General features: G+C 40.9%; 1 protein-coding gene and 1 pseudogene across 1 annotated transcript in view; one reads left to right on the forward strand and one right to left on the reverse strand.

The window, feature by feature from the left end:
- AGBL1 (ATP/GTP binding protein like 1) overlaps positions 1-23,617 on the reverse strand; it is a gene marked incomplete at its 5' end in the record, with an annotated part of 671,581 nt that overhangs the window by 528,485 nt on the left and 119,479 nt on the right. Inside the window, 5 exon segments of the mRNA XM_032621686.1 lie at positions 8,551-8,695; positions 18,077-18,164; positions 19,428-19,576; positions 21,721-21,807; positions 22,043-22,126. Of these exon segments, the coding sequence (XP_032477577.1) occupies positions 8,551-8,695; positions 18,077-18,164; positions 19,428-19,576; positions 21,721-21,807; positions 22,043-22,126 (553 nt within the window).
- Positions 10,949-11,951, forward strand: LOC116749874 (annotated as a pseudogene).

The following is a 23,617-nucleotide window of genomic DNA, read 5'->3' on the forward strand; positions in this document are numbered from 1 at the left end:
CAATAATAGCTTGAAGACAAATTTCAGCTGCCCCAAATCAAACTAAAGAATGATATCAAAGGACAGTTCAGTTAAACAAGTTTTGTCCAAATGACCATTGGAAAACACAGTTACTACATAATACAAACATAAAAAATAATTTTTTAGGGAGAAAACACATATTATCAAATGTTAATCTCATCATCTGGTTCTAAAACGAAAGTAAAAAGAAATGTGTAAGTAAGGAATAAAGTAAAACAAAATACTAACTTTTCAACTTACATGAACATAATATTATTTAATTCCTGGAAAATGGAAAGGCAGAATAGCAAGATGACTAGGACGGCAGGCTCTTGAGTCAGGCTGCCTGGGTTCCAAGTTTGGTTGCGGATTCTAGAAGAGTCGTGTGAATTCTGTACTCAACCTCTTTGTAACTCAGTTTTCTCATCTTTAAAATGTATATAAAATGGCATTACCTATGTCATTCAATGATTGCTATAATTTAGCGGTTTATTGTGTATGAGAAGTGCCTGTCATACAGGAAACACTCAATTTTAGCTGTTATTTTTGATAAGGAAATGTAGGTTCAATTTTTTTTTAAGAACTAAAAGGGAAACACTAGTAGAATTATAAACATTGTAGGAAAAAAAATAAAAAAAAAATATGGTCACTCCATGTTGCATAAAAGAGAAAGAAAGAGAGAAAGGGAAGGAAGGAAGGAAGGAAAGAAGGGAGGGATGGGGGAAGGGGGAGAGAAAAAAAGAAAGAAAAGCAGTGAAGCATGGAAAACAGCACAAAACCAAAATGACAGAAGTAACACCAAAAATTGTCTTGAGTATAAATAGGTTAAACAGCCTTATTAAATGACAAAAACTTTCAGATTAGTTTTTTCAAAATCCCACTGCCTATTGTATATAAAAGGAACTTTCAAAGAGAATTTAAAAAAGACCCATGATGTGTATGAAAAACACTCCTAAATTATTTTCTTGTTCTGTTTGCCTCCACTAAAATATTTTAAAAGAAAAATATTGAAACTAAATGGTTAAGTAAACATAAATTAAAGCAGGCCTGGCAATAGTGATATATGACAGTCATATTCAAGACCACGTGCATTAAATGGGATTTAAAAATCTTATTTCGATAAAGGGCACAATTCACAATGAAGATAAAAAACTCATAACTCTTAAGAATCAAATAACACAGAATTGAAATGTACAGCCCAAAAATGGCAGAAAGGGAAATAATTGTACTAAGAGTGGGAGGTTTTAAAACAGTACCTCAGTCTTGAATAAATCAATTGCAAAAAAAAATGATATAGAGTATCTGAACAATATTGTTTTTTATAGATATATGTCAAGCTGTCTTTACAGAGAGCATCCTTTATTTTTTTCTCAAACATTCAGGGAACTATAACAAAAATTAATCATATGCAGGACTATAAAGAATATTCACTAAAAGTTTTTTAAAAAGCAGATATTATACAAGCCACATTTTCTGACAATAATTGAATGAAATTAGACTTAAGTAAAAATGGTTTTAAAAACAGGAAAAATAAAATCATTAAGGAATAGAAAAACATCCTCCTAAAAGAAGCTCATGAAAGAAATTCATATATTAGAAAGAAAGTAAATATTAAATCAGTGTAATTAAAGCACTAATAGAAGAAGTGTCCATCTGGCATCCCAGGAGAGAAGGCACAGGACAAGAATGAAAATGATCCCATTAGAATATCCACCCATCTCAGCCACGCTGGTAAAAGGAAATTCCAGCACCCTCATAAAGAGGCAAGATCACCCTGGATTTAGATGATACTCTGTGATCGTAAACAAATTATTTTAATCACTTTCATACATTTCTGGGTGAAAGTTGCTCCCAATACTAATTATTGAAATCTGAACTGAGTAGACTCTGCCTCACCATTACTATCAAGATACCAGAAAAAAAATAAAAAATAAAAAAAAATAAAAAAAAAAAAAGATACCAGGCCCCCAAACTAGGAAATCAATACCCTTTCCTGAAGCATTTCCCAAAATGTAATCTTCAGGATGTTATTAAGTGCTGGGGTATAGAGGGGTGGAGATTCATAGCCAAGGCACCTGGAATATGGTGAATTAAAGAAAATAAAAACATTTTCATGGCTGCAGAATTGTTCAGATTCTTGAACATGCCAATACACATTTTGAACTCTTAGAAGAAAAACTAGCAAACAGTGTTTCAAGAATTTATGTGACTCTTCAACCCTTTTTCTCTAAAGATCTCAGGATCATGGAGTGTTGTAGAATATGCTTTGGGAAACACTGTCTGCTGAATTGAGGGGTTTTGTTTTGTTTTGTTTGTTTGTTTTGTTCTTGCCATCAAAGCTATTTGTTTCACATTTTATTATGGCTACAAGATGTGGGGGAGATGGGGGAGAGATAGAGACCCTTCTCCAGAAAAGTACTGGCCATCATTCTGTGATATCACAAAAGTTACAAACAGGCCGTATCTCTTCTTGTCAAATCTTGAAAAAAAATAAAATCTAGATTCTATAAATCAGATAAGGGAAGGAGGCTTGGAAGCAGTTTTGTCTGTAGAAGCCGTCAAACACAATTAGATACAAAAGAAAAAAGTAAAAAAAAAAAAAAAGAAAGAAAAACCATCTTTTGCCCCCGTACATTGTCCTTTAAAACAGGGGTCCCCAACCCTAGGGCCATGGACCGCTACCGGTCCGTGGCCTGTTAGGAACCGGGCCACACAGCAGGAGGTGAGTGGCAGGGCGAGCCAGCGAAGCTTCATCTGTATTAAAACAGCTCCCCATCGCTTGCATTACAGCCTGAGCTCCACCTCCTGTCAGCATTGTAGTGAGCTGTATAATTATTTCATTATATATTACAATGTAATAATAATAAAGTGCACAATGAATGTAATGTGCTTGAATCATCCCAAAACCATCCCCACGCCCCCAGCCCATTGAAATTGTTTTCCACGAAACTGGTCCCTGGCGCCAAAAAGGTTGGGGACCACTGCTTTAAAACACTGTCACGTTAACGGGCAATGCTGGAGGAAGCAAAGTTTGAAAGTTTTCTTCTCCTATGAGCTCTTTGTTAATTTTTTATTATGACATTTTTCATGATTACTAATATTACAATTCAACAAATGCCTAACATCTTTTAGCTTAAGCCCATTTTCTGTAATTGTTCATGCAGCCATCTCCCTGTGCCCCTCAATGAAATCTCTGTCCCTTTGACTATTCCACCTGCCACCGAATACATAACACCTCTGTGCTTAGTGCATTATTCTAGCTCCAGTCACACAGACAACTTCCAGAAGTAAACCAATTATAAACTTCTGTTGGTTTGCCATTTGAGAAAATGCCTTTGTATTGTTCTCCTGAAGATGATTTTTAGGTGAACGCCCCCATCTCAGGTCCAGCAAGGCCATGTCTAATTGGATATTGTTGGGATCACTGATGAGAGAAGCAGGGCTTCTGAATGTGTGTGCCAACAACCAACCGTAATAACAGCCCTGCGGAAGCCACAGGGGTGGGTTTCTTTACAAAAATGGGAATGGGTTCAAGGCAATTATGGAAACCCCCAGAGAGGCTGTCTTAAAAGAAAATCCTACCTACCCATGAAAGACATCCAGCTGATAACTTAGCCTGCAGCCTCATTGGTGCCTCTCGGCAGGAGTCTTCTGCCCCTTCTGCTTTATCAGCTACTCCCTTAAAACTTCCATAAAATCACTTGACCTCAGCAGGTTACCCTGCTGGTGGCTACTGAAAAAGTAAGAAGCACTATACACTCAAAAATCGTTCGTTTCTCATTGTTATCCCCTAAACTGCTACATTCCCTGTCCCCCCTAATTCAGAAGAAAGCTCACCCCTAAGGAGATGGCCTATTTTATTTGCGTACTGCCTAGTTCTCAGTTGTCACTTAAATACATTCATCAGAGAATCGAAGGCTGCTCATCACAAAAGAAGAAATGACACCTTTAAGCTAAATAAAGAGAACATGCTGTAAGCAGGTTCTAATGAGCTTTCTCAAACTGCCCCAGTCTGCCAATACCATTCTCCCTAAGTTATACAGATTGACTTTGAGACTGAGAGAAGTGATTAGTCTCTAGATGTGTATTCACAGATTTGCTGGTTAGTGACTTTAATACCCTTTTTCCACTAAAAGTAAACCAAGTTATATTGCTGATGATTTGGAAAAGAGAGCAAAGAAAAAATAATTATAATCAACCACCCTAAGAAAACCATCAGTAGATTTTGTATTTATTTCTTTTTGGTCCTTTATTGGGATTTTTTTTTACATAATTTTAATTTTATTATGTATTGTGGAATGGGTATCTTCCAATCCGTCCAACAGAGAAAATAATCACACATCATCATAAAAAAGAGAATAGGGACTTCGCTGGTTGTGCAGTGGTTAATAATCCACCTGCCAGTGCAGGGGACATGGGTTTGATCCCTGGTCCGGGAAGATCCCACATGTCGCAGAGCAACTAGGCGTGTGCACTACAACTACTGAGCATGCTCTCTAGAGCCCGCGAGCCACAACTACTGAAGCCCGCACGCCTAGAGCCCGTGCTCTGCAACAAGAGAAGCTACCGCAGTGAGAAGCCCGTGCACCACAATGAAGAGTAACCCCCGCTCGCTGCAACTAGAGAAAGCCCGTGCACAGCAACAAAGACCCAATGCAGCCAAAAATATAAATTAATTAATAAAAATAAATTAATTAAAAAAAAGAGAATAAGCGTTCTAATGGTCACCACCTAATATTGTTTACTAGTTGTAGGCACTTGGCTAACACTTGTTATGTATCAAGTCGTGTAATCTTGATAACCCGTAGAATAACCACTTCAATGGTTCCAATTTTACAGATGTGAAAACTGAGGCTGAAAGAAGTTAAATAGTTTGCCCATGACTACATTGCAAGACAACACAGAGCTTAGACCCAAATCCAGGCCTGTCTGCTCCAAAACTTGTTCTTACATTGTGCTCAAAATCCTGGAATTCAGGGGTTCCTGTGGTCAGTGACTTCACCATCCACACACACCTCAGCTCCTCCAGAATGGCTCTTTGTGTTCAACTCCTCAACATCAGGACCCTTTACTGGTGCCTGTCCTTTCTTTTGGCCCATACAAAGATAGGTGTCTGTCTATTGATTAAGTGACAACACTGATTTATGACTTGCTCATTGCATCTTTGATCCACCACATGTAAGTCGATATTTCCTACTTGACACATTTTAAACGTGAGCCCTTTATAAGAGATTGTGAATATGGCATTCTAATTCTCGATTCTTTCTTTTTCTCTCCCTCTCTCCCCCTCCCCTCCCTTACTCTCCCCACAGTACACTCCATTTTATCTCTAAAGATGATGGTGGTAGCATCTACCACAGTGGGTATATGCGTCTGGTGAAAACCCTACTCTAACCTTCAAAAGCCTTAAGCTCTCCCAACACATGTACCCTACTTCTGATCACTTTTCTTATCTCTTGCCAACTCATGCAGTTTTAAGTTCTCAGTGAGGTCCCATTTTCTTACTCTCTAAAATGTCCATCAGAAACTCTCTTGGGGCGCCATTTTCAACCAATACTCCTGGCTACCTAGGGGCAATCCAGAACATAATCCAAGTACTTTAACAAGTATTGCTAACAACACTTTAACAATCATTGCAGTTATTGACACCTTGAGATGGATGATTAAATAGAACTCCTTTTGCAATAATTACAATAATATTGTATTTCTTTCTTTCAGCTTTATTTTAATACTATAATTTGGACAATTATCCAACAGAGTTCCTGGCAAGCATCTGGAAGATATCAATTTGAAAGATCCAAATACTAATTCCCTTATTACAAGAGAAGAATAAAACTTTTAAGGTCGCAAAATTAAATTCATGTTGAAAAACCTCCAAAATACATGTCCTCTGCTATAAAAATGTCTATAATTAGTGAGTGTAATCCACATTATAAGTGATTTACGAAACTGTGAATTCCACATAGAAATATATTTTCCACCCCTCAGCACAACCCCCAAGTAACATCCAGTTAATTCTGCCCTTGGGGTATCATTCACATTTATCACTGATCTGTTGGAAGAAACCTGTTTCTCCTTAGGACATGTCCCAAAATAAAAATGACTAGTGTGCATTACAGAATGTACTTATTTTGTTCATGATGGGAGGAAGAGTTTTTTAAGAGAAGTCACAGAGTCAATTATTGTCTTAAACCTGGAGAAGACAAAGCCCATTATTGGAAATGTAAAACCTAAAATTGAGTATATACATTTTTTACTTCAAGTAACAAATCGTCTTTCTTATTCTGTTCTACTCATTTAAAAGAAATGAAAAGCTACCCTTTTCCTGTCTCTCTTTCTCATTAACTCTCCTCTTCCTAGTGGGAAGAGGTTCAGTCAATAGGCAAAGTAACAAGCCAATAAGCATCAATGAACAAGACCTCTCTCTTCCTCTCACTGAGATCAAGTGATGGTGGGGTCTTCTTTTCTTGAATTTTTGTCCCCCCTCAATATGAAATTATCCCCAACTTGACCTCAGTGGCTCCTAAACTATTTGTTGATTGTAAACTTTAGACTTTGTGCTTTAGTCTGACAAGAGTACTGAGTGGTCCCAAAGACAAAAGCTATGACATACAGCAGTTACTGCAATGGCAGCCCACTTTTATACGTGCATATAATCATCAGATTGTGTGATTATATAACCTCGAATGGTTGAGTTCAAGTCATCAACCCAAGATTTTTGTCTGTAACTCTGGGTGCTATGGATGTGGTTCAGGTGAGAAGAGTGTTGTTCCCCAAACATGATCCCATTTTTATTCCAAGATGCTTTGATGGGTCCTTGCTAAGTGCCTACAAGCTGATTCAAAGTCTGAAATTCAAAGTAAGAAGCCAGATGTAGTCAAAGCCGGCTGAAGGAGTTTCAGACTTTCTATTCAGACAGGAATAGATGTCAAAGGCCAGTACTCTGTTCCCTGCTTGGCCACTAGCTAAATGTGAGATTTCTAGGCTTCAGTTTTTGCATCTATAAATGATAAAGGTGAATTAGACAATTCCCCAAGCCCCTTTGTATTCTAAACTTTTATACTAATTGCCACTGAGAATCTCCAGGAGGTCAAAGATATTCTAACAAGGGTAAAGAATACTGTCCTGGAACCATGGATCATTCCCCCCCGATGGAAAAGGCAAACCCTCATTCAAAAAGGAATCCCCTTCCCCAGTAGACTTTTCATGTGCAGGGTTTCACAGGCCAGACAATAAGAACAGCTGTTGAAGGGGATCATGAATCTTGCCTGTTGTAAGTCCCTAAAGGCAATAAGCACGTTTTAAAACAAACATGCCTTGTTACAGCAAAGCCTGTGATGCACATTTCTTGGATTAAGTTCTTGAGATCTCTAAGTGCAGTACGCAAATAATACTAGCTGTATATGTTTTGCAATCTGGGAAATAGCAAAAAAAAAAAAAAAAGAATCTCTCTTTAGGCAAACCAACATATGGAGAGAAGGGCAGATGTACTTTTATGAGGCAGTTAGCCAAGTGGTTTAAGGTATGCCTTCTCAATGGAGAAAAAATTGTATTTATACTTGAACATTCCTTCTCAGGGGAAAGATGTTCTTGGTTATCATCTTTTCCAACTCCTTATCACAGACTCGCAATGAAAGTGCTCATCCTTCAGGCTAAGTGATATATCCATTTGCTTATACACATATTATTATAAATATGCTAATAACATTTTGCATTAATGCAGAGGGTGAAATTATTTTATAAGAGATACTTTAGCTCATTAATCCTCAGGATATCCATGAAATAGCTAGGGGAAAGGGATGCTTTGCCAACTTTTTCAAATGACAGGAAACTGCATGGTTTAAGCAGTTTGTTCAGATTGGTCAAATGAGCCCTGTGCAGGGCCTGATAGGACATCGGAATGCAGACTTCGAGTCTGGACAGGTTGACACTACCCTCCTCTCATAAAAAGATTGTGACCCTCATTTGCAGTGATTCAATGCTTTATTGTTCCACCCTTCTTGTCTGCCCTGGATCCTTCTAACAGCCTCCAGCCCATGGCCGTGGGAACCACTGGAAATGGGGAAGCAGCTGTCAGGTGAACTCAGGGAGTTTTTCCAAGCTTCACCTCCTCAGCCTCTGCTTCACTCCTCTCAATGCGTCTATGTCCTTTAAATCTGCATCTCAGCTGACCTGCATGGTTTTACCCCATTTCAACGGAATGATCTCATTCCAATCTCATTTCTCCTTGCTTAATTTGAGGGCTTTTTAAAGATAGAGCCCCTAAGAAATGTCCCCCTGCCCTCCACCTCCCACACTCAACCTGCAGACGAAGAGCGCTATATGCCACTGGGGCCTCCAGAATGTCACTGGTCATGACCTCAGCCTCGAACTCTTGTCCAAGGAAGGAAAAGGGACAAACAGAAAGCCACCAAGTTGGTGACAACAAACCCTGGCTCCCTTGGAAGGCTGAAGTCCCCACCAGGATGACAGGGTATCCCGAATGTTTCCAGGAAAACCTCAGAGAGCCCCTTCAGTTGGGCCGCCATAAGGCTGTAGAGAGGAAGTTACCATGAGGGCGGTGTAGGTGTAGGGATAGTGGTAGGCCAGGTAGCAGACATCCTCGGCATGCGGGAAGGTGACGGCAAAGGTGAGGGTGTAATAGCACTTCCCAGACTCTGCCCCTGTGATGGCTGCGCTCTGGCGATAATGATTTCTACAAGAGAAAGGAGAAGAGACGAGAATGAGGGAAAGCTGGGGGAAACAGTCATTTAGGGTTCGAGATGCCATAAACCTTTGGTGTTATATACTAGCAAAACGTCCTTCACTTGAAACACCTGGTGAGCAAAATGTAGAAAACGGAGAAATAGAGAAGTGAGCTTACTGCCAGGTCATGAGCCCAAATCACCTACATCTAGGCTAATCCATCTGTCTCCTAATTGTGGTATCTATGCCATAGGCCTTTCCTTGCTGTGTCTGAAAATGAAGGCTATAGAGTCACTGAACTAGAAAACAGAGGAAAATGTGAATAATTCTGTTCTTCCTGGGATTTTATTAGACATATATTTTATTACCCAAATCTGGGTTCCTCAACCCCTGCCTCTCTCTAGATAACACAGAGTCCAGCTCCTCCTTTCCTTTCGGCCTGCCAGCTGGTTTATTAGCAATCACTACTCTATACAGAGTTCCAACTCAACACAATGTATGTCATCTTGTTATTACTGTAACAACCCATTGTGTGGATGAAAGAACAAAAGCTTAGAAAAATCCATTTGTCAAAGGTCAAAAGGCTAGTAAGTGGCCAATACAGGACTCAAACCCAGATCTGCCCGCAAGGCCTTTGTTCTTTCCACTACACAATACTTTCTTCCCAAAGGAATACATTTGTCACCCCAAATGTGGTTCAGCTTCTTACAGCTTGAGAATGCACATTTTCCTTTGTTAAAGACGAAGAACCAATGTTGATACTTCAGAGGACAGTATCAAAGTAATCTGCACCCAGAAGTACATTCCAAGCAATATTTTCCCCATTCACTGCCAGTTACACTCCCTCCTTGCCTCTAGATGCTGAGACAGCTGTGCAGGCTTTCCTGAGAAATGTTATTATCAAGGCTGCATTATAATGCAAAATACATCAGGACACCAAAAGATGTAATTCCACCTTTGAACATTTACAATGTTGGCTTCTTGTCCATTGTGCTTTGGGGTTTCATTGGGGGAAAGGGTGGGGAGAGGGAAGAAATAGCAGATAATTATTCTGTGCGTTCTTGCAAATCTAAAAAATATGGATTATTCTTTTCTGCCTTTTTTGCTACCTTCATGACACCTCCCACCAAAGCAAAAAGATCAACTGAGCAAGAAAGGAATAAACAGAAAATCTACTGTCTGGTTTTGTGTTTTTTTCAATATTCATAAAACTAAGAATGGGAGTAAGAGAAATTGGTAGTTCCATGGGCTATGACCTATCAGGCTATACATTTCTCTTGCATCAGCTTCTGCCAATATGGCACCCTGGATCCTTTGTCATCCTAGGGAAAGAAGGAAATCCCCAACGATGTACCAGCTTTTCAGCAACCTATTAATAGGACCCATATCCCTTGTGACTACAGGACTAGAAACTTCAAAAAGGCAACTTTTTTTTCCTTGACTGCACTGCTCTGCATGCAGGATATTAGTTCCCTGACCAGGGACTGAACCTGCACCCGCTTCAGTGGAAGCAGAGTCTTAACCACTGGATCACCAGGGAAGTCCCCAAAAAGGTATCTTTACCCATGGTGCCATCTGGATCTTGCTACCTAATTGAGTCTATTTTCTCCAGATTTCCCCAAAGTTCTATAGTTTCTCCGGAGCTAAGGCTCTGATTATTAGCAAGTATGTAAAGAAGCAGATGGTAACTCAGAAAGCATGCAAACCACATATGCTCTACCTTTATTCATTCTGATTTCAAGGCTCCACTGCAATCACACATTTAGTTTACACCTAGCTGAACCTAGTCAATTACACCTCTCTTCTAAGTGAAATGAGCCAGTCAACATTTTGGTCAAATGATCAACATTTTGACAACCAATCAGAATGTGGAATAGAGCTTCACATGCACGAGTGTGAAAACACACACACCACACATATATATTCATGAAGGTAAAAGCAGGTGGAAACATACATCCAGTGCCTTGCCATCCCCAAGTTTTTCACCTACAAGCAGTGGAGACAGAGCCTGCATCTTTCCTCAAGATTAATAAGATGCCCCCGAGGCCTGTGGGGGTGGTCTCATCTGACAGGAGCCTTGCTTGTTTTTAGGCTTCCCACGGTACTAAGTACACTGAAGTCACATCACAGGCACATTCATCCTAAGCAAGTTCTATGCTACACCACCAGCCACCAGAGAGAACAAGACAGAGAGTAAAAATAAGAATATGGAGACTAGCTGACCGGCCGACGCGCGAGCGAGGGGGAATCTTGAGTCACAGCCATGTTCCTGGTTAACTCGTTCTTAAAGGGTGGACGAGGCGGCGGGGGACGCGGGGACCTACGGCATGTGCTCGGAGGCCTGCTCAGCTGGCCGGAGGCGGCAGCGGCGGCGGCTGCAGAAGATAAGAAAGCAGCGGCGGCGGCAATGGCGGCGGCGGCCACCGCAGCGGAACTTCCGTACGCATCCTGGGCGGGGTCATTAGCGCCATTAGTGATGCGGCTGCGCAGTACAACCCAGAGCCTCCGCCCCCTCGCACCCATTACTCCAACATCGAGGCCAATGAGAGTGAGAAGACCCGGCAGTTCCGGAGGCTCTTTGCCCAGCTGGCTGGAGAGGATATGGAGGTCAGTGCCACAGAACTCGTGAACATTCTCAACAAAGTCGTGACCCGACATCCTGATCTGAAGACTGATGGTATTGGCATTGACATATGTCGCAGCATGGTGGCTGTTATGGATAGTGACACGACCGGCAAGCTGGGCTTCGAGGAATTCACGTACTTGTGGAACAACATCAAAAAGTGGCAGGCCATATACAAACAGTTTGACATTGCCCATTCAGGGACCATTGGCAGCAGTGAACTCCCAGGGGCCTTTGAGGCAGCAGAATTCCGCCTGAATGAGCATCTCTACAACAGGATCATCCGACGCTACTCAGATGAGGGAGGGAACATGGATTTTGACAACTTCATCAGCTGCCTGGTAAGACTGGATGCCATGTTCCGTGCCTTCAAATCTCTTGACAAAGATGGCACTGGACAAATCCAGGTGAACACCCAGGAGTGGCTACAGCTGACCATGTATTCCTGAACGGGAGTCCCATCACCTCGCTGTAGGAGTCACCTTGGACTCTTCGGTCTCCCCCAGGGTTGATCCTGTTTGCAGTCACATCTTCATGGCTCCTGCTGACCCACAGGCCTTTCTGTTCTCCTAGCCCTTGGCACCCGGATTCTCAGTCAACAGCCAGGGCCCAACATGCTTCAACACACCCTGCCCCAGCACACCTATCTCACATCTACTCCATAACCCCTCTCTTGCATCTGTGCCAAGCCCAACGTATGTGTTACTTGCACACCCCAAGGGCCCTTTTCTCAGTTCTGGATCACTCCAGTCCCTACACACCCTGGCACACCCATTCAGTTACCACCCAGGCAGCTGAACTCCAGGCCATAACAGGCCACATGCCCCAGTGTCTTTGTCTGTATTCTGCTCCCAGCCTGCCAGGCCCAGGAGGAAATAAATTCACCCTAGTTGCTGCTCTCTCTGAAAAAAAAAAAAAAAAAAAAAAAAAGACTACGAAATTCCCATCCCTAGGCTCTTTCCACCATTCAGACCAAAACTGGACTCCAGGCAGGGAACAGCTACAGTGAAATGGAGAGAGAAATAAAATAGAATAATTTTTAGCTTTTGAGCTTCTGTGGACCAAGGTTCTAGTGATTTAAGGAAAGTTTAGAATGGTAGTTTGGGCTATAAAATCTACCTCCTCACCCTCCCAAAACACACACACACACACACACACCTGTTGTACACACACCCTTGCTGTAGCTTCATGGACAAGACTGTCGTGGGCAAGACTAAAAGCTCCCCACTAATAATCCAGCCCTCTTCAGGATGGTTGCTGATGGCTGGAATTTAAGAAAAATGAAAATCACCTCATTTAGGATGAGTTTCAGCTAAAGGAGATTCACTTGCAACCCTAATCCAGGGTCTAAACTGTAGGTGAAACTAAAGCAAACGTCAGGCTTCCCCACTGGAGTCTCCTGGTGGCTGCATTGTAGTGGGAGAGTCCCGGAGATGACTCCACCTCTAGCAAAGTTTTCCTCTTCAGAAACCTTTAAATTTTCCCAAGTTCACCTTCTTCAAAGTGAAGTGTTCCATAAATCTCCAAAGTGAAACACTTGGCTTGCTACAATTAGATCTGTCCATGATAAAGTGAGATCCTATCAAGTTCTTTTTGTTTTCCCAATTATGATATGAACATACTGAGGGATGTTTGCAAGGCAGTAACATTCATCCTTTATATTTCAAATGGTTCCCATGTTCTTCCTTTGTATAGAAATGCTTTCCTTCTACCTCATTTAGCCAACTCTTCTTCCTCCTTCAAGACTCAACGCAAGTGTTTCCTCTTTCAGGAAGTCTTCCCCAATATCCACCCTTTTACATAATTCTTATCACATTGTGCCTCTCCCTCACTGCCCATGCTTTATGTCAGGGATTATGCTTATTTGTCTGTATATCTTCACGCTTGGGCACAGTACCTGGACTTAGCAGCTGTTCAGCTAAGGCCTGTAGAATAAATGGACCTAAGACTCTAGAAGTAATAATTAGAATACTTGGCATATCTTATCTCTAATCCTAATTATATCCTTTCAAGGTATTATTATGCACACTGTACAGACTGGGAAAATTGAGATGTTAAGTGTCTTGAGGAACTCCACACAACAAGCACAATAAACAGGATTCAACCCTAGGTGTGGGCTTACCCCAAAAACAAGATTATTTTTCATTTTATCACCTGTCTCATAAGAATGGATAAAAGGACAAGAGGTCTTTTGGTTCAATTCAGCAAGGAAGAATTTGAAGTTTCGGTTTTCATAAATCAGAGATACCTATAAACCTGAAGTCTAAAATAACAGAAGGAATGTAAAATAATCCAGATGATAGCTAGTGAGAAAATTATTCATACCACTATGATTCTTTATGTCACTGGTATTTGATGCCACTAAGAAGCTTCTACTAATTACTAATAATTGCTAACACTCACTGAACATCCACTATGCACCAGACACTGTTGTAAGATTTCCATGTGCTTTATCTCATTTCACTTCATCCTCAGCACAGATTTATCAAGTAGATACCATTATTATCCCCTTTTACTGATGAGGAATCTGAAGTTGAGAGAGGCTGGAATAATTTGCCCCAAGGTCACATCATTAATGAGTGGTAGAAGTTTCACTCCAGAAACTTTCTCTCCTTGGTCTGCTCTTCTTGGCGGAGAAGAAACCTGGTGAAAACCAAGTGTGCTCTCAAATATGCCAGATCCTAGATGCATGTTGGGTCAAAGATGATATGGATAGATCAGCCATTCCACAGTTAAAAGGCTCCCCTTTGCTTTTCCATTCCCTGAACAATTTATCCTCAGAAGGGTCTGCACTTTTAAAATCATAAAGCTTTCAATGAAGCAAGGAGCAAAGTACACAAATGCATGGTGGTGAACTCAGTCTCCTTCCATTTGTACGTTAAAATATGCTGGGAAGTCATTTTTTTTTATTTTATCTTTGAGAAGTATTTTTTTTTTCTCTGTGTGCATGAAAGAAGCAAATGCCAAGATAGAGAGTGAATTAGATAACCTTATAATGACGATGGCTCTGTTTAACATGGGAGCATCATTTCACTTAACAGGATCTAATAAGGCAGGGCAGTCAAGTCACCAGGCTGCCCTGTGTCTGCAGAGTTTCTAATATTCTGTATAGCACCAAATCTCTCTCCTGAGATCCCTGGGAAGGATGCATGATGGCAGAGCTCTCTTCATCTTCATGAGTGAGCTGTTCCATCTCCTCTCACGAGCAGAGATAAATGTCAGAAGAGATCAGCTGTTGTGTATCACATGGCCACTCTGAGCATGCAGCTTCCCTCCCTCTGCCCTTCAGCACCAAAATTACTTTAGACCAGAGCTGGGAGAAAATTCAAAAAGGTGTGAGGCTGTGTACATTAGAGGGAGAAGCAGACCGCAGGGAAGTAAATAAAGCAGGAACTAAAACAATCCTTGCTTGCTTTAACAAGAGGCATGGAAAAATAAGCCTGCCCATTTCTGTTCTTCCCTCTAGAGGATCCCTTTTGATTTTCCGGCTTAGGGATCTGCCAGGTGGGTGGGCGAGGGGGTGGGATGGGGGGGGAGGAGGTACCCCAGGGGAGGGGCAAGAAGATCAGATCTGCTGAACACAGAGAGAAGATATTAGGATTTCTCTTTAAATTTATTATGATCTAATAAGGAAGAAAGAAAGTTGTCTAAGGTTTAATATGGGGATGGACAACGCTGCCCTTATGCTGTCCAAGTCAAGCTACTATGATGAATAATTATAAAACAAGCTAGATTACACTACAGCAGTCTTATACATTCTTCTCTGTTGTTTCCCAGGGCTGGAATATGAAAAATGCATTACATTTTATATCTATGGTTTTCATATGTCAGGTAGTTTAGTATCGACTGCTGTACAGTAGGCTTCCTGAGGGAGGGATGAGAATAGCTCACCATCTCTCTCATTCTTTAGATTTTAGCTTCTGGCAAGGTATTTAAACTTGCAGAAGCCTTCTCTAGTGGATCTACAGATTATATTATCTAAATTAAACTAAACCCTGCAATATAGATAATTAGTTTTTTCTAAATTCTGCTTGGAATTCAGAGATTGATAATAATATTACATTTTAAACACAAATGACCGAGAAAATGAAAGAACTGACGTGACCTACCTCCTACCTTAATATTAGCTCTTTCTCAAGAATTCTTACCTGTGTAAAAATTATTTAATTAGATTGGAGAAGTTAACCACAATTTTTCAAAATTAGCCAAAAGGCAATTTACAACTATATTTTTCATGGTAAACCTTAAGGGTATAGGATGCCCCGAGTCACCAATAGTAAAAAAAATATATAACAATTTTACATTTAAAATTTAAAGATTTAAACTTAAAATTATTTTTCTCATCTTTTCCCCATGTCTTAAAATTCTAAACTTTCTGCATGTTTTCTAGTATGCATAATATATTAGTATAGTAGGGCGTGTATAATTGATTTTTTAAAATTATGAACAATTCTATATTCAAAGTACATGCATTAGTATATCTTATCAAAATAGTCTGGAGATCACTTTCTAAGTGATAATGCTCGGACCCACAAAGCAGTCAGCCCACCTCCTTAACTGATCACTGTTGCTATCACTTTTTGAAGGAAATGGATATCCGATTCTTTCTGAGTACTCTTTTCTTTCACCCTCCCATAGATATACTCAGGTACCATGGCTCACGGTTCTCTACACAATAAGCACCCTGGCACCCCCTTTAGAACATGGTACTAAATATAAGAATGTAATAGAAATAAGACTTCTGAGTTCCTGATGACATATTGGAGACAAAGAAATAGGAGGTAAAGTTCTCCCAAATTAATACATTAGAGAGCATAAAGTCAGGGATGAAGCCACGAAACCTTCAAAAGCAGATCAACTCAAAGATTGTGATGGGTAAAAGAGAGAAATAAATACATTGTATAATCTAAGGCATTCTATGGTAGGGAAAGGCACTCTGATTTGCAGTTGAATAGAGACACACATAATATATCTATCCTGCTGTTAGATCACATTATTGGAAATATGTTAACACAATGAGGTGAACTGGTGTAAAACAAACTATGTTATAATGTAGCAATCTTATCCGTTCATCTCTGTTGTATTCATGGCTGGAAGATGAAAAATGAATTACATTACACATTCATGGTTTTCATGTTACCCCTCTGTTACTCTTTAATCACATAACAATTGTCTTGTTAATGAATTTAAAAGCTATTAACACTAACATTGTCATTCTTTAGGCCAAGGCTCCGCTTTGGGATGTTTGATTTCTTCCTTTTCCTCTTGGCAGATTCTAAATCCCCTTAAGCCCATGCCTGATCCCCCACCTCCAAGGAAGCGGCCTCCAGGGAGAGCTATCCCCCCCTCCTTCCCCCAGAGGATGCTGAATGTTATGTTTGTCCAATCTCTTACTAACCTCCAGATCCAAGCCCACTGCAAGCTGGGTCTTTCATGTTTATTTAGAATTACTATTTCTCGAAGACACTAAAAGTTATCCTTGACACACCAAAGTCCAAATTTATGCTTCCATTATTTTCCCCTACAGCTGTGGCCCCTGTCACCTTGAGATGATTTTAGTCTCAATCTCTTTGGACCATAAGAGGATCCTGAGAGTCTGTAGATAGGTGGGTCAGAAAGTCATTGCTATGGAAAGCCAACAACATTGTATGGCTTTGCTATTATTCTGAAGAATATAATGAAAATACTACCCAGGTCCATATTCTAATACATCCAAGACTAAAGACTGCTGACTCTTTCATTACAAACTGTTAGCCCATCTCTGTGCTTTATAGACTATCCTTACTTCTGCGGTGATGATTGCCTTTGTGTCTGATAGAGCAACAAGATTCTTGACCTTCTTATCTGTCAATGCTCCTGTCCTTACAGTCTCAAAAGCCAAGAGGCATAAGCATTTTTACTCTTTCTTTTTGATATTTGCAACTATCCTGAACTCAAGAATGCCTGATAATATTTTTAGGGGTCTCCTGTAATCTCAGAAAGAGATATAAATTACTTTATCCAAGAAAATAAGTACTAGCCTATCAGTTTTTTATAAGAAACCAGCAACAAGCTAATAATTAGCTACATAGTTTCTACCTGTCCACACTCCCTATCCTTTTTTTGTCTTATGAATTTGTATTTTATTTTCTAGCAAAGGAAAATGCACAAATAAGCAATTCATGGGTCTGGAATGCATGCATGTATTTTATCAAAATATATGGATAATTCAAATTTCATTACAACTTTACAGGATACATTGATGAAAGTGGCTACTGATCAAGAGTTGAAGATGAATTCTGAAAACACCTTTCTCTTCTATTTTTTCCAAAATTTATCTTTCTGTGGAGGAACAGTTACTTAAGTATATTTCTCACATATTCATGTTTATCTGCTTTGGAAAACTGAAGCATGGGATGGATAAGAATAAGTTAGAATATCTCACACTTTTTGTTCACTGGGACCAATGGAAACAGGAAAAGAACTGAAGCTTGATGCACTAATCATAGGTTGAGTCTATATAATAATATCCAACAGTAAGGTCTAAAGGTCTTAAGGTGTTTAAATAAGAATAGGTGACTTTTCAGAAAATCAAAAGATATTTCTTGAGGTCTACTGTGGGTGCCATTTAACACGCTTAGGCTTCTGAAGGACAGAGCGTTTGCCATTGGAAGAGTGACAAGTACAGCAGACAAGCACAGATCGCTCAGGTTTATAATATTAACATGGAGAAGCAGGAAATTGAGAGAGAACAGAAGAGCAAAGGAAGCTAACAACACTCTAACTTACTTGTAATAACAGATTTCATAGCCTGTCCGTACCCAGGCAGGTCTGCCAAGAAGAGCCTCCTTCACAGAATACAGAGTTGGCTGCATCCCTACACAAAATAAAGGCAGGATTAATCCATTAGGTCAGGGGGCGGGGAATAGAAAAGGAGAACTGTGGTAGGTTGAATAATGGCCCTCAAAGATACCCAGGTCTTAATCCATGGAAGCTGTATATTAACCTTATATGACAAAAGGGACTTTGTAGATATGATTAAATTAAGTACCTTGAGATGGGGAGATTATCCTGGTGGGCCTTAAATTCAATCACACATGTCTTTCCAAAGGGAGGTAGAGAGAGGTTTGAGTACAGAGGAACAGCAATGTGGCTGAAGTAGAGAGATTTGAAGATGTTATGCAGCTGACTTTGAAGATGGAAGAAAGGGCCATGAGCCAAAGAATGTGAGGAACATACCTCTAAAAGCTGGAAAAGGAAAGGAAACAAATAATCCCCTAGAATGTCCAGAGGAAGCATGGCCTTTCCAACACCTTGACTTAAGACCAGTGAAACTGATTTGGGACTTGTGGACTCCAGAACTGTAAGAGAATATATTTGTCTTCTTTGAAGCCACAAAATGTGTGACAATTTGTTACAGCCGCTGCATCAAGTGAATACAAGAGTCAAAGCTCACCTTTTCTCTTTCTATACCAGCAAGAGTCTATTTAATCAGTACAAAATAGAGGTAATGTCCTATGCTCGGACCTGGAGCTACGGGGAATATTTTTTCCTTACTCACAGCCACTAATACATTAGTATGTGAGCCAGCAATAACACGCAGAATTTCCCATTTCTAGAAACATTCAAAATAAATATGGGCTACTAGTCAGTCATTGTCCCTTGGACGCCCCCTCTAAAATTGCCACAGGTATTCAGGAGAATTTAAACTTTCTCCAGAGTTTTCTGAGAGTGTAAATCGGTGTTGTCCAATGGAATTGTGCCGTTTGCCTGTCTGTGACATATATCAACAGATCAGTACATTTGCTCCTATGGGATTTAGTAGGTGGAGAGAAGGAATAAATGAGAGGGCTCACTGGCCTCAAGAAGTTGAAGGTGGGTCAAGGGAGGCAGGAAGTGGTGGAAAGTTATGTGAGGTATTAACATTTCATAGCAGAGGGAGAGTTTCAAGCTTCCCCTCCCATAGCAGCAATTTACCATAGGTTGGCGGCCATCTTGAGATACCTGGCAACCAAAACGTGTCAGTCCAACTTCAAACCCTTTGCAACCCAAGCAGGGCTTCTGATAATAATTCAAGCACTCAAAAGTGACATCATTTTTGGTGTTATTGAGAAAGTCTGTATTTCCCAAGAGCTCATACCGTAATTGAACTGGCTGTTGGCCTTCTCACAGTTGATAATGTTGAAGCGATAAGGGACCGCCTCCCTCATACCGCTCACCTTGAAGTAGAACCACTGCTGGTGCTGTGTGCTATTCACATCAGCATTGATCAGTAAGTCGTACTCCAACCTGCAAAGTCAGAAGCAAGATCAGAGGGTTAAAAGCCTTTAAGAGAACTTCCAACACTGAGAAATCTACACATCTCAGGTTCTGGATGATAGATGTAAGATCCAGGATTTTGGTTGGCTGGTAAGTTATAGTTATCATCCTTATCTCACAATATTGGACAGAGGCTTTGGAAATTTAAGGAGGGGGGAGCAGTGTCCTGGTATTAGAAGAGTCAGTTATACAATTATAGCCTATCTTTTTATTAAATGGTAATGAAAAATGCAAGTGTGCTCTATCCCGGAGAAAATGTGGTCACATCTGGTTGCATATACCATTACTATTTGATGTTAGACATGACTTTTGAGCATCAGTCTCCTCAAATGAAAAATAGAAATAGTGTCTAGGGACTTCCCTGGTGGCACAGTGGTTAAGAATCTGCCTGCCAATGCAGGGGACGTGGGTTCGAGCCCTGGTCGGGGAAGATCCCACATGTCACAGAACAACTAAGACCATGCGCCACAGCTACTGAGCCTGTGCTCTAGAGCCTGCGAGCCACAACTACTGAGCCTGCATGCCACAACTACTCAAGCCCGTGCACCTAGAGCTCATGCTCCACAACAAAGAGAAGCCACCGCAATGAGAAGCCCGCACACTGAAATGAAGTGTAGCCCCCACTGGCCGCAACTAGAGAAAGCCCACACGCAGCAACAAAGACCCAACACAGCCGTAAATAAATAAATAAGTAAATTTTAAAAAAAGAAGTAGTGCCTAAACTTGCAGTACTGTTTGTAAAGATTAAGTAGTATAATATATGTAAATCCCCAGCAAGGCAACAAACATGAATTAGACTGGCAATGAAAGATCTGTCTGTTTGTTTTCTCCCTTTTTAACTGATTTAGTTTACATGAAGTAAAGTACACAGATCTTAAATGTACAGCTCAACGAGTTTAAGCAAATTCATCTGGATACACCTGTGTGACAACTCCCTGGATCAATATGTAGAACAGTTCCAGCACCCCAGAAAGTCCTTATGTGTCCCCACCCAATCACTATGTCTCCAAAAAATTACTTTTTCAAGCTTGAGCAACAGAATTAGCAATAAAGCTTTGACTTAAACATTATCATCAGGATATTTCACTTTCAGAAATTCAGAATATTCCCCTTGGCACGCTCTTTGAGTTGCTCTTCTAGAAAGGGCAATGGTTTTGCCCTGATTCATTCATACTCACCTACTCTGGCCCTCTGATTAAATGGCAGTGTATAGTGAGATTTGTGGAAGAGGAGAGCTTTGTTGAAGCCGTAGCAGAGCAGATGGTGCCCCACCCCTCCCATCGTCACTATAAGCAACACACTCTAACCACTGAACTCACCATACAATGAATGAAGCTATAGTTGGCACTACAGAGACACTCTTGAGAACAATTCCAGGAAGTCTATGACCCTCAAATTGTCTGCTATGCCCACAACGCTCTCTCCAAAAAGTGATCATAAGAAATCCTTGCCTGTAAGTAGGTTTGTTTTCTGTCATTTGACCCTGTCACCCAGACCACAACTGATGAGTTTAGCATTCTACACTCTGGCCAAAGGCAGATATAAAGAGAAAGACCTGAGTAAGGCCAGGAGCTTAGGCACATCCTGGACTGCTCATTTTCTCACTAGGAGATTCCTAATCAGGTCTTCCCTCCTGGATCCTTGGAACATGATAAATGAAGAGAATAAATAATAAAAGCAGGAGCTGTAGGATGAAGAGGCTGAGATAGCAAACAAGAAAGAGAAGGAGGGGCTTCTCTGGTGGCACAGTGGTTGAGAGTCCACCTGCCGATGCAGGGGACATGGGTTTGTGCCCCGCTCTGGGAAGATCCCACGTGCCACAGGAGGGGCCGCAACAGCGAGAGGCCCGCGTACCGCAAAAAAAAAAAAAAAGAAAAGAAAGAAAGAGAAGGAGGCTGAGGAGGAATCTTAACATGCCTGCCTTTCCCTTCTCCATCCCAAACAGCTCCACTTGTATTTGTTATACGTTGGGCTTCCTTGAAATATTTCATGTATCAGAAAAAATTACCACTCACCACGTCCCAAAAAGGGAAAACTTCGAAAATGTCTCGGAGGGGGATACAAAACAGGGCTGAGCCATACTGAGTATGGCCCCTGCAGCTTTCCTTACTTACTCACGCACTTGGATGGCTTTGCGAAGATTTCCAGACTCAAACTTGGAGAAGAACCGTAAGCAGTCAGAAGTGGTATCTTGCAAAGGCCTGTAATGAAACAGAGAACCTCTGAACATAGGACTTATTGCTATTCTTGGGCACAGTTTATTTAACATTTCTTACAGATAAGCTTTCTCTCACAGATCTTTAACCCGAATTTTCACTGTGTTGATTTTAGGAGAAGGAACGGATTACTAACTTAAAACATTCCTATGCTCATGCCATTAAAAGGATATTCTATACTCCCACCCCCCTCATTCCACTGATGTTCAAGACCACCTACCAAGGCTCATCTAGACTGAAGACAACTTTATTTATAATATCGCTTGGCTGGATGAGCCTCCGGACATCCTCAAATATTTTGATCCTGGAAAAGAAAATCGGAAACATTTTAAGGGTTGGCCCTCACGCCTTACCCCATTCATCCTATGGTCATGTGGGAAGGGCCTTAGGACTCATCAGAGAATTATGAAAGAAAAATGTAATAATGCTCCAACCTGGAGCTGAATGAGTACAAAAAGCACCACCCCTCCTTCCTTTTCTTCTTTATCAAAAAATAAAACTACACTGAGTGGTAGGAATGTAGGAAGCAGTGATGCCAGATTTTAGTTTTAGGAGGATTCTCTACCTAAAGCAGAGTTTTGTCAAGAGCATTTGGGCTGAGGGGCTTTGAAGCCTCTGGTTGTGTGAATAAGAGGGCCCTCTGCACTAAGACAGTTTTGAAGGAGACACTAGGATTGCTGATGGTCTGGGAGGCTCCAATAAGCCTTTGAATTCTTGTGTCGTTTATAGTCCTTGGTCCTGTTTGCTCCGGAAGACTATGGTCAATCTTCTCTCTGAGAAACACCAATATCTGGGAGATTTAAGTGAGAGGGAGGAAGGATACCTAAGGAATATTTCAGATTCCCTCCTTGAATTTCTGATCCAGGTCTCTGGGGCGGCGAGGGGTAGGAGAAGGGGGAGGGAAGGTCAATATGAGGCCTAGACTCAGGGGAAAGACGTCCTGTCCAGTGGGGAGCTATTGCTGGGCCAGCCCCTGTGGTGTGTCTCTCAGGAACTTGAGCATGGAGATAAGGTCAGAGGGGTGAGGCCAGAGATGTCAGCCAGGAGACCAAGTGGGAGCAGTTCTTGGGATCCACCATGAATTTGCTGATGAACTTGCTAATAAGTTAAGAAAACTTACTGCTATGCATACTTTGCTCCATAGACTTAGTGTATGCATACTTAGTATATTTTCTGGGAAAATAGTTTTCTCCTTGAGTTTAGTAATTTTCTTTTTAATCTCGCTATGCCTATCCAAAGGCAAAGCTCCGTTTCATGCATCCTGGGAATAATCCATCACACAACGTTTCTTCCCCGCAGGATGCATTTCTTTTCCTTATAATCCTCAGTGATGCAGCAAAACTATTCCCCGAGCCAAGTCAGGTTCTATAAGGTTGGGACTGTGGGATGGAGGTCCACCACTTCCTCTCATTAACAAGAGATCAGATTCCAATTTGCAGTAAATGAGAAAAGTGATCCCAAATAATCCATACTTGTTTTTTCCTGAGAACCTTCCCTTAAGGAATGATCCCAGTATTTGGAGAAACTGGACAATCTTTCCATTTTGTAGGATTTGCAATGGATATGGGGTAAGGGGTTGCATTAGAATCACCTAAGAAATTCTTTTTGTGGAAACACATGTCTACCACCACCCTACCCTTAGCTCTGAAATGTCCTAGTAGGGAGGCAAGCTTGTAAATTTGGCGAAAATTTCCTTAAGGCTTTTTTTTTTTTTTTTTTTTTTTTGTGGTACACGGGCCTCTCACTGTTGTGACCTCTCCCATTGTGGAGCACAGGCTCTGGACATGCAGGCCCA

Source organism: Phocoena sinus, chromosome 2 (genome assembly GCF_008692025.1).
Source record: "Phocoena sinus isolate mPhoSin1 chromosome 2, mPhoSin1.pri, whole genome shotgun sequence".
NCBI classification, from domain to species: domain Eukaryota; kingdom Metazoa; phylum Chordata; class Mammalia; order Artiodactyla; family Phocoenidae; genus Phocoena; species Phocoena sinus.